Source organism: Malaclemys terrapin, chromosome 2 (genome assembly GCF_027887155.1).
Source record: "Malaclemys terrapin pileata isolate rMalTer1 chromosome 2, rMalTer1.hap1, whole genome shotgun sequence".
NCBI classification, from domain to species: domain Eukaryota; kingdom Metazoa; phylum Chordata; order Testudines; family Emydidae; genus Malaclemys; species Malaclemys terrapin.
Window position 1 is genome coordinate 264,815,301 of NC_071506.1, and position 12,254 is coordinate 264,827,554.

Here is a 12,254-nt window from a genome sequence, read left to right on the forward strand (position 1 = left end):
AAACCTTCCCTAGAGTATGACCGCCCTCGATAGTTAAACCTCAGAAGTAGGGGTTTGCCGCTGACTTTGCGTTGTGACCTTTGAAGAGTCGTTCAAGCATTCTGTGTCTGAGTTTTCCCATTTGCTCTTGTTAAGTGCTTTGAGATCTTTGGACTGAGAACCACAATATAAATAAATTTATTTGTTTTGTTCCATAGAGAAATACCAGAAGCACCAACCTTGCTGCAGGAAAACCCTGTTAATGTCCTGTAACAATTGGTTCTGTTCCAATAATTACAGTTGTACAAAACTCCCCTTACTATAACTACCTGCTGCCAATGTGCGTTGAACTGCAGTTCTCTTTTTTTATTTATGTGCCTTATTTCCTTAAAGAAGTAAAACCATCATGCACTTACATCACAAATAATGCAGCCTGTTCTCAATTATTAGATACCTCCTCTGGTTCAGAAGATGAAGGCTCTGTACAGGGCGACTCCCAGGGAACTCCCACCTCAAGCCAGGGAAGTATAAACATGGAACACTGGATCAGTCAAGCGATCCATGGTTCTACCACATCTACCACTTCTTCCTCCTCGACACAAAGTGGAGGCAGTGGCGCTGCGCACAGGCTAGCTGATGTTATGGCTCAAACACATATAGGTTAGTAAATCATCTTTTTTTAGCATCTTCTATTTTCCCTGTATATCTTTTCATTTTAACTTCAGTCTATTTCATAACCCTTATCTGATATTACTGATGTGAAGCTGAGACATAACTTCCTTACAGCAACTGCTGTGCTTTTTCTTCTTTTTTTCCTCTCTCTCTCTCTATTTATACAATATGTTTAGGGAGAGACATTTTTATTTATTTAATCTCAATCCAAGTTTCACAATAACTTCTCAGTTAAATATCCATGGTAGCACATGGGGTCTAGCGCTGCATGGCTCCCATGTATATTACAGGAGTCATGCAAATCAGCCCCTTTACTGTGCACTAAAAATGTACCTCCAAGAACCTCTGAAGCTAGATTTTATGCAGCCTTCCCAAACTTCTTCAGTAGTTGAATTCTACTGTCAGTTTGCATGGTTTTCTGTAACTCTCCATTAACATTATGGTCATGGTCCTTTTAAACTGCTTTTTATTTTTCTATCTCTAAGTAGCTCTAGAATCCCTAGATTGGGATGTGTGACTGCTAAATACCTTATGAAGGGAAAATTCTTGAAGAGAAAGGTGTTGGTAGTGTTATGATCTATATTGTTAGTTGGTTGTTTACTTCCTGTGTTTTCCCAAGGGAATTTCAAGACTTGCTTTCCTTTAAGGGGCTGAGGTAATAGGTATTAATTATTTCTGCATGTTTGATGCTGACATTTCTCTTTGCCTAAATGAAATAGCCATGTGGAAAACTAGGGTTGCTACCCACTCTCATTTTCGAATGGCTGATATTCATCCTGCATAGCTTGTGGGAATTTCAATTCCTAAATCAGCCTTGGAAGATGTTGGAATAAATGTGGCAGCCTTAGCATGACAATGGCATGATACTTCATGTGATCCAGGTTCCGGTGAAAATATATCTATCTACTTCTCAACTGAAAGAATTGTATGTTAATGGCTTTCCTAGCTTAAGTAGTAAATGAAAGCATCTTAAATGTTCCCTTCTCCCATTGTTACTATGTCATCAGGTAACACCTGTATTATTGGTTGAGTAATCCTTTCCCCAAGGCTCTTGCAGTACAGCATTGCGTTTGGAAAAATCAGTTGTATTGTATTCTTAAATTCGTGCTTAATAAATAGCTCAGAACCTTGTTTTAGAAATGCATACGTTTCTGAACAGATTAATCACTGCGTTTGGTTCTCCTCTATGACTTCATCTTGAAATGCTAGAGGAAATTATAGCATGGAGAATTAAATTTATCCAAACTCTGAAAGGTTGCATTACTCACACATACCAAGTCTCAATGTGTCTTAAATATAGCTTTTTATAAAAAAATGTGACATTTCAGTAATTTAAAAACTGGCACAGTAAGTCTTCTCTTTTTTTTTTTTTTACTCTGAGTTTGCAGTAAACAGTACAACATTTATAGAACTTAAATCAAGAAGGAAATATTTAGAGAGGGGGGAGAATACTTTTTTTCCTCTTTCTCTGACCTGTAGAGACCTCTCCTGTGAAGGAAGAATGCAGTCTTCTCTGGATAACTTAATATCCTTCTTGTGCATTCAGCACTATCTGAAAATCAGGCACCTTTAAATGTGTCTCATGTTGGGCAACCAAAGTCACTATCTAGAAATCTGGGACTGACATTTTTTTGTAGATCAATTTGATACCAGGCATAAGTTAGCCTTCATATCTCTTAAATGGTATGAACATGTTTTAGATGTAGAACTTGACTGTGAGCTTAGAGTTGTCATCTGTTGTTGCAGAAATGTCTGCTAGAGGTAAGAACCACATAGGTAGCAGGTAAGTTATTGCATGAGTGAGCTGTTCTCACTACTCTTGTATTGAATTGCAAATCAAATGGCTCTTTCCTTCCTTTTCATTTGACATCTGGGAGGATGGGCCTTGCCTTTAAATATAGTGGGTAATTGTCAGAGATGATCTTCCCCTTTCACAAATGGATGGTAAGATTAATGCACCAGTGAATAGCAAGTGTAGCTGGACAATAAGATAGTCATCTTCAAAAGGGGGAAAATGGGACAAAACTCCACTTTGCCAAGTCCCTCAACTACTTTTAAGCAAATTAATCTTACTACAAAGAAATGTATATTCTCATGGCATTGTGCTTGTTCAGTACAGGGACCTGCTGTTCTTCCTTGTAGACTAATCTGTCTTTGGAGATGTCATCTGAAAATATGTTAGGACAAACTGCGACACATTCTGAAAATGCTAATTTTGATCAATAGGATTTTAAAGGGCAACTCTAAAGACCCATAGGTGAAAAGTACAAAAAACTCCATTTTTTTATCTCAACAGGGACTTTCCTTCCAGAATACATCACAGAATCAGATTTTTCTAGTGTAAGTGTTCTAATGCAGTTTCAAGAGGGGCTTTGATAAAAAATATTTAGCTATAATATAATCGGAGTTCAGAGTTCAGCTCTGTGGCTCATTTGGATAATTTGCTATGATATGCTTTTAATATAATAAGCTATTATATGCTTTTAATGTTATACTATTCATTTAATTGGAGCTGCTGCTGCTCCTTTATGGCATAAGATCTAGAGCAGGATAGATTTCCCTTGAATATTCTTGGCTTTAAGAGTCTTGGGTCTTTCCTTTAAACTACATAGAGGTTTTTTCGTTCAACATAGACCATGAATGAAGATTATAGTGGCCGATACTTGAATTTTAAAGAGGGACAGGTTAAGCTAGTGGAATTCACCAATTCTCTAACGCACAATCTTTTGAAATCAATCTTGCATTTATTTCTGTTGATATCTTGGGCTTCAAGCCTTTCATCTGTGGTCAGAGTAGGAAAAATACTTCCTGGAGCTTAGAAAGGTGGTACAAACTGTTTGGTCAATATTAGGCACTTCATAAAGAATGGGAAGATAGTTAATGCGTCTCTGTAATATCTCCCCACTTGTACAGTAACTTCTAAATACTGTGGCATATAGATGTACATTTGTGCCAAGTAGGAACCAAAAATGCACAAAAAAAACCCTGGCATTAGTTGTTAATTCTTCTAAAAAATAATGACACCTGAGCTGGAAAAAACAAAGTTGACTCTAGGATGGACTGCTTTAGAGTAGAGTATGGAAACAATCAATGAATGGCACCATAGCTCTTTACAGAACATGGTGTGTGCACCGATGAGTTCTTTGATGGCTGCTGAATCTGATGCGCAAGTGACAGTTCTGCCCACAGGTAGGGTACACCCATGCACTAGCAATACTCTGAATCCGAGCAGCAGATTCTTTCCTCCTCTGACGCTAGTCACCTCAAAGCTTGATCCAGTCTGTCTCGCAATGCCTCGCTCCATCTACAAGCTGACTCTGTCAACCAGAGCGGCATTCTGCACTCCTTTCCCAGTCATCCACAGAGAATTCAAAGGATATGAAGTCATTCTTGCAAGCATCCCAAAATCTGCGCAGTGGTCTGCCTCTTTTTCTAGACGCTTCGCGAGCTTCAGAGTTCAGCGCACTCTTTGGGATCCTGTAATCTGGCATTCACTTGACATGTCCAGGACATCTGAGTCTTTTCTTACGAATCAACATTCCCATGAATGACATAACAGCACGATTTAACACTTCCACATTTGTCACCTTGTCTTGCCATCTTATTCGAAGAATTTTACGCAAGCATCTGATATTAAAGCTGTTTAGTCTTTTGTTATGTTTGACATAAGTTGTCTGTGTTTGAGCCATATTGAAGCATGTATAAAACACATGTCTCATAAATATGGATTTTCATTTTAGTCGACAATTTATTATTGTTCCAGTTCCTGGCTGCTTTGCCGATTCTGCTTGTGAGCGCAGATCTACATTGCTGGTAACAGTAAAGCCAAGGTAGCAAAATTGGTCAACAGTATTCAGACAAATACCATCTACGGTGATACCTGGAACTGAAGAGCCTTGGAGCATGATAATAGTATTTTTCAAGTTTATTGCTTGCCCAAAAATTTTGCATGAATCAGAGAACTTGGTAATAAGATGTTGTAGGCCATCAACACTGTGAACCACAAGAGTTGCATCATCTGCAAATAACAGGTCCCTTATGACCTCTCCACAGGTCCCAGGGAAACATCTACCCACATAAACCTGCATTTTTAAAAACAAATTCTGTAGCATTCTTATTCCTGAGAAGCACAGCTGAACTTCTACAGATCCAAAACAGCATGTGAAGGAAATGTTGCTCTGAAAATTTAAGATGTGCAAAAAACAAGCAGCTCTTTCAGTTTATAGCCCGGGGCACATCTTTCTAACCTGAGCAATTGTGCTTCGTACCTAAGTGCTTGTCTACACGGCAACTTAGTGTGCAGTGAGCCAGGGTGTAAATGTAAGATCCCATGTAGGCATGCCCTTAGATGGTCAAGTTGAAGTCAGCCACTAAATGCATCATATTAACCTAACTACGTAGCTGGTTTGAAGCGTGGCAAATGAAAGAGGAAATCTTCTCCAGATTCTACTCTGATCAGTTTTTTCTATAGTGCTTGGATTCTCTCAATTCCTTTCCAAACAAGTGTGAACAGGACTCAAAATGTTTTTCCATCCTTGTCTGTCCACAAACAATTGTGATTTAACAAGCAGTTAGTGTAGTAAATGGAATGTGTGCAAAGTACAGTAAATGGTAGACTAGGAAGTCTCGTAACATTTTATTATACAATAAGTACATGTCTATATGTAAGGGATTGGACTTCTCAAGCTTCAGTTGTGCCTAGTGCAGTTGCATGTTCTGTATCTCTTTAAAACAGCTATTGTGTTATACACATGGGCTGACTTTAAAAGATATTGGTGGTAAATATTTTGGGAAAGGATAACTGAAAATAGACTTGAATGCAGGTGAATGTGTCACATGGCCAAGAAGTCTCTAAATATAATACTCTAAGGAAACAGGGTGCTTAATCAAAAAGAGCCAAATTTATACTGAAGACAACGTGCCGCCATTGACACAAGTAAATCAAAAGGGGGAATTCCCATCTCCCAACACATTTTTATTAAGTGGAATGTTAGCAACAGAAGCTGCTGTCTTTCTGAGGCAGGACTTTGATTGTAAGCTAAAAATGGCATTGACTAAAAGGTAAATATCTCTATAAATACAGAATCTTTGTCCTGTAGAAGCATAAAAACCTGCCTGTGTATGCCTTAAATATGTTTTCATTTGGAAATCAAAGGCCTCTTTCTGAAGTAAAGGTTATACAGGTTTCTAATCAAATTAATATATGAACATCTGCCAAAACATGTCTGCCACATGTGACAACCTTAAGTCTTCTGTGTTAGAAGGGGCAAATTCACACATGATAGAGGGCTAGTTCATGGCTCTCCACACTGCTTAGACCCTATGTAGGTGCTGCAGGAAGAACCTAGATAACTGGGAAGGGGTACAGCCATGCCCCCAAATTCCCTTTCATGCCAACTAGCAGAGTTGGCTTGCCAGAGGGTAGTGCAGCAGATGTGCTCCCCAGAGCTCATGAAGCATTGTGATTACCTGACACACATCTCCATGAGTTCCACCTTCCTTCTCTCCCCAAATTTGGGACTGTGTCAATATGCCACAATCCATCCTTAAATGAATTTGCATTTTGTTGCCATTTCTCCTTCACTTAGCAAAGTGATGTAGAGTGCACCATTCCAGTGCAGAAATGTCTGTGGTCTTAACTAGAAGCAGTTGTTCAGTCTGTGATCTTATAATGTGAGAAGATCGAAAGAGACAAAAAAGAGAATGTGATGCAAATATGCATGTTTAGTGGATGAAACTCTTTGAGGTCATACAGCTCTCATTGTCCCTAGTGCTTTAATCAAGAGATGTGTCAGGATCGTTACTCTTAACTCCGAAGCTTAAACAATGCTTCATGTTAGCTGATGTGAAGACTAAGCAGATATTACACAGCATGTATCAGTAGTATAACTGAGATACTCTTATCAAAATAAAAACTGTTTCATTGACTAATGTGGCAGCTAACTTAGGGTTACCATATTTCAGCAAGCAAAAAAGAGGACGGGAGGAGCCCCGCCCCCGTCCTGCCCTAACCCCGCCCCTGCCCCTGCCCCTTCCACTCCCTCCCACTTCCCGCCCCCCTCAGAACCCCCAACCCTCCCCCCGCTCCTTGTCCCCTGACTGCCCCCTCCTGGGACCCCTGCCCCTAACTGCCCCCCAGGACTCCAACCCCTACCTAAGCCTCCCTGCTCCTTGTCCCCTGACTACCCCTTCCTGAGACCCTCCCCCCATCCTAACTGGCCCCCTAGGACTCTACCCCCTACATGTCCCCTGACTGCCCCAACCCTTATCCACCCCCCCACCCCCCCAGACAGACCCCCGGGACTCCCACGCCCCATCCAACCACTCCCCACCCCCTGACAGTCCCCCCCAGAACTCCCGACCCATCTAAACCCCTCTGCTCCATGTTCCCTGACTGCTCCGATCCCTCTCCCCACCCCTGCCCCCAGACAGCCCCCCCCCAGAACTCCCGACCCATCTAAACCCCCCCGCTCCTTGTCCCCTGACTACCCCCTCCTGGGACCCCTGCTCTTAACTGTCCTCCAGAACCCCACCCCCTACCTAAGCCTCCCTGTTCCTTGTCCCCTAACTGCCCCCTCCTGAGACCCTACCTGTACCCTGACTGCCCAAAACCTTATCCACACCCCCACCCCCAGAAAGCCGTTCCCGAACTCCCGACCCCCCCGCTCCCTGTCTCTTGACTGCCCCCTCCAGAACCTCCCTGCCCCTTCTCCGATCCCCTGGCTCAGACCAGCGTGCCGGGGAGGAGGAGCAGGGGGAGGAGCTCCAGACTGCCAGTGCGAACGGCCGGCTGGTGATCTGCGAATGCAGGGAGGGAGGGAGTGCTCTCAGCTGCGGGGAGAGGAGGGAGAAGCGGAGGAGGAGCTCTCTCTGACTGTCGGAGCCCCATGTAAGTGGCACCATCTGGCCGGTTGCCCTGTCAGCCATGTGCGCTCTGCATGGAGGGGAAGTCCGGACATTTACAAATTCCCCCCAGATGCTATTTTTAACTCTAAAAGCCAGACATGTCCGGGGGAATCCGGACAAATGGTAACCCTAGCTAACTGCCTTCCTTCTGTCTACAGAATCTTAGTTTCTCCAGGCCTGATTCTCAGAAGTGCTGAGCACCGGCACCCACAAAAATCAGGCTTTGTAATTCTAGTCAGTGACAAGTACAATTAGAGAGAGAACCATTGTAAGTCAACTCTTAAACAGACTAAGGAGCAGTTTGGTAAGCAAGACCTCAATGCTCCTCTTCTATATGAGAAGGCTAGCAGTTCGTAGCCAGCCTAGATTGCAGAGTGGAAGTCAGGGATGCAGACATACTCCTCCAGGAAGGCCAGTCTATGAGAGTCCTCTTTTATCAAGGAGGTTATAGAGACATAGAGTTTAAAGCCAGAAGGGACCACTATATCCCTGTATATGATAGGCCACCAACATCAGCACACTAAACCCAACAATGGAAATGAAACTAAAGTAAATGAGGCCCACAGGAGACTGGACTATTACGTGCCACAAGCAGAGAAGTGGATGGACCGAGGTGCACCAATGCTCATGGCTCCTGCAATGGCAGGGAAATGATTAAATGTGATATAAGGTTGCCCGTGGCTTGTTCCACCATTACTCTCAAGTGCTAGGATTGGCTGCCCACAAAGATGGTGGAAGCAGCTGAACTAAACATAATTATTTTCTTAATTATAATATCCTTTCCCATTATATAGCAACTCCTCCTTATAAATAAAAAGAAAATAAAACTTCTACCCTTTTTATTTGTTTAGCTGATAGAAAAATCAGTCAGGACTATAAAAAAGCTGATATTTAACAAGCAAGGCTAAAAATTGCATCAAAAATATAAGTAATGGATGAGATGACTAAAATGAAGTTATACTGAGACAGTAGCGTAAATACTATTATGCTGTGTAAGCTGTTATGCATTCAGGTGGTCACATGCATAACATATTCAGCTGCCTATTTCAATCAAGTTATAGGGATGGACTGAATCAGAATCACGTCACTAACTGGACACATGTGGGATGCAAGATGATTCTCTCAGAGGTGGGATAGATTAACAAGTCATCCCATCTTGTCTTGAAACAAACTCAGCTATGCTTATCCTTATGGTGGCTCATAGCAATTATGTCCATTAAGAGTATCTAAGATATCTAAGGATATCTTGCTCTCTTATGATAAATGCCAGCTTCAAATAAGAAGCATTCATAATAGACATCTCTTACAACAGAGATTAGCTATTTGTATGGGTAGCACATGCCTTCCCACTTTTTGAAATGCACAAATATTAAAATGTACAGAACCTCTTGACATTCTTGTGTCCAGGAGCACTTTCATTGCATTTTGGGAGGAGGGAACTGCTCCTTCAAGGAGAGGAACCTGGATGCTGGTTACCTCTGGCAGCAGGCAGGGCTCCACCCCTGCTCCCAACCTACCATCCATAGAGATAAAAAAAACTGGCATGTTGCCCTGGCAACGAGGGATGAGGAATCTCCCTCAAAGCCATGTACCTCCCACCCCCCAAGGCTTGGAGAATTGTAGCCACCACTCCCAAGAGAAAACAAAGGGTGATGGTGGTTGGTGACTCCCTTCTAAAGGGGACAGAGGCCTCCCATCTGCAGACCTGACCTGGCATCCCAGGAGGTGTGCCACTTCCAGTGGCTTGTATGTGCTACATTACAGAAGGATTGCTGAGGATCATCCGGCCCTCTGACCAATACTCCATGCTGCTCACGTATGATACTGCAAGGTGTGACCCTGAGCAGATCAGAAGTGACTACAGGGCTCTGAGAATGAGGATGAGCTAGGTGAAGGCTCAGGATCTGGGAGGGAACATGGGAAATCACAGCTTGGCCAAAGGAGAGACCAGAGGGACTATACAGGGGAAATCTAATAAACAGGTGTCTATACAGACTTGGAGGAGAGGCAGGTGATCAGGAACAGTAAACATGTATTCACCAAGGGAAAGTCATGCCTGACCAACCTGATTGCCTTCTATGATGAGATAACTGGCTCTTGACTTTAGCAACGCTTTTCATACGGTCTCCCACCGTAAGTTAAAAGAGTATGGATTGGATGAATAGACTAAAAGGTGGATAGAAAGCTGGCTAGATCATTGGGCTCAATGGGTAGTGATCAACAGCTCAGTATCTAGTTGTCAGTCAGTATCAAGCGGAGTGCTCCAGGGGTTGGTCCTGGGGCCGGTTTTGTTCAACATCTTCATTAATGATCTGGATGATGGAATGGATTGCCCCCTCAGCAAGTTTGCAGATGACACTAAGATGGGGGGAGAGGTAGATACTCTGGAGGGTAGAGATAGGGACCAGAGTGACCTAGACAAATTGGAGGATTGGGATAAAAGAAATCTGATGAGGTTCGACAAGTGCAAAGTCCCTCACTTAAAATGGAATAATCCCATGCACTGCTATGGGCTGGGGACTGACTGGCTAAGCAGCAGTTCTTCAGAAAAGAACCTGGGGATTACAGTGGACGAGAAGCTGGATATGAGTCAACAATGTGCCCTTGTTGCCAAAAAGGCTAATGGCATATTGGGCTGCATCAGTAAGAGCATTGCCAGCAGATCGAGGGAAGTGATTATTCCCCTTTATTCGGCACTGGTGAGGCCACATTTGGAATATTCTGTCCGATTTTGGGGCCCCCACTACAGAAAGGATATGGACAAATTGGAGCAAGTCCAGCGGAGGGCAATGAAAATGATAAGTCATGTGCCCCAGCCCCCTAATGAGGAGAGACTGAGAGAACTGGGCTTATTTAGTCTGCAGAAGAGAAGAGTGAGAGGGGATTTGATAGCAGCCTTCAACTACCTGGAGGGGGGTTCCAAAGAGGATGGAGCTAGGCTGTTCTCAGTGGTGGCAGATGATAGAACAAGGAGCAATGGTCTCAAGTTGCAGTGGGGGAGGTCTAGGTTGGATATTAGGAAACACTATTTCACTAGGAGGCTGGTGAAGCACTGGAATGGGTTACCTAGGGAGGTGATGGAAGCTCCATCCTTAGAGGTTTTTAAGGCCTGGCTTGACAAAGCCCTGGCTGGGATGATTTAATTGGTGTTGGTCCTGCTTTGAGCAGGGGATTGGACTAGATGACCTCCTGAGGTCTATTCCAACCCTAATCTTCTATGATTCTATTTACTAATGCAGGAGTCGGCAACCTTCGGCACGCAGCCCATCAGGGTAATCCACTGGCGGGCCATGAGACATTTTGTTTACGTTGACCATCCGCAGGCACAGCGTGGGCTGCAGGGGACATACTGGCCACTGCTTCCCACAGCTCCCATTGGCCGCGTTTGACAAACTGCAACCACTGGACCTGCAGGGGAGCCGTGTATGCGTACGGTCAACATATACAAAATGTCTCGCTGTGCAGTAGAACCTCAGAGTTCCGATCGTGTGGCAAACGGAGGTTGTTCATAACTCTGAAATGTTTCTAGCTCTGAACAAAACATTATGGTCATTCTTTCCAAGGTTTACAACTGAATAATGACTTAATACAGCTTTGAAACTTTACTATGCAGAAGAAAAATGCTGCTTTTAACCATCTTAATTTAAATGAAACAAGCACAGAAACAGTTTCCATACCTGGTCAAATCTTTTTTAAACTTTCCCTTTTCTAAGTAGTTTGTTTTACACAGTATTGTACTGTACAGTATTTGCTTTTTTTTTTTTTTTAAATCTCTGCTGCCAGGGGCGGCTCCAGGCATCAGTGCAGCAAGCGCGTGCCTGGGGCAGCAAGCCGCGCGGGGCAGCCTGCCGGTCGCTGTGAGGGTGGTAGACAGGCAGTCTTTGGCGGCATGCCTGCGGGAGGTCTGCCAGTCCCGCGGCTTCGACAGCAATTTGGTGGTGGGTACGGCGAAGGCGCGGGACCGGCAGATCACCCACAGAAATGCTGCCGAATCTGCATGACCAGCGGACTGCCCACAGGCGGGCGTGCCTCTGAAGGCCGCCTGACTGCTGTGCTTGGGGCAGCAAAAAACAAAGAGCCGTCCCTGTCTGCTGCTGCCTGATGGGATACTTCTGGTTGCAAATGAGGTGTGTGGTTGACTGGACAGTTCATAACTCTGAGGTTCTACTGTATACACTTGCACTGAGGTAGAGATAGAAGTGGGAGGCAGACCTGTTGAAAGTCTCTGGGTAAGATAAAAGTGAAAAACAAGGGTGATGTCATGGTAGGGGTCTACTGTAGACCACCTAACCAGGAAAAAGAGGTGGATGAGACTTTTTTTTTTTTAAATAACTAACAATATAATCCAAAACACAGGACTTGGTGGTGATGGGGGGCTTCAACCACACAGATATCTGCTTGGGAAATAACACAGCAGGGGACAGATTATCCAACAAATTCTTGCAATGCATTGGAGACAATTTTTTGTTACCTACAGTGGAGAAAGTGCCTAGGGGAGTGGCTATTCTGGATTTGATTCTGACAGACAGGGAGGAACTAACTGAGAATCTGAAGGTGCAAAATAGCTTAGGTGAAAGTGATCATGAAATGATAGGAGTTCATGATTCAATGGAGGGAGGGAAAACAGCAGAATAAAAACAATGGACTTCAAGAAGGCAGCCTTAAGTAAACTCAGAGAATTGGTAGGTAAGGTCCCA

At 43.6% G+C, this 12,254-nt stretch overlaps 1 protein-coding gene across 9 annotated transcripts in view; it reads left to right on the top strand.

Annotated features, from left to right (window-relative positions):
* DIP2C (disco interacting protein 2 homolog C) overlaps nt 1–12,254 on the top strand; it is a 474,795-nt gene that overhangs the window by 327,390 nt on the left and 135,151 nt on the right. For all 9 annotated transcript variants that reach the window (XM_054021046.1, XM_054021037.1, XM_054021039.1 and 6 more), the window contains one exon: nt 430–639. In XM_054021046.1, the coding sequence (XP_053877021.1) occupies nt 430–639 (210 nt within the window). The remainder of the gene's footprint in view (nt 1–429; nt 640–12,254) is intronic.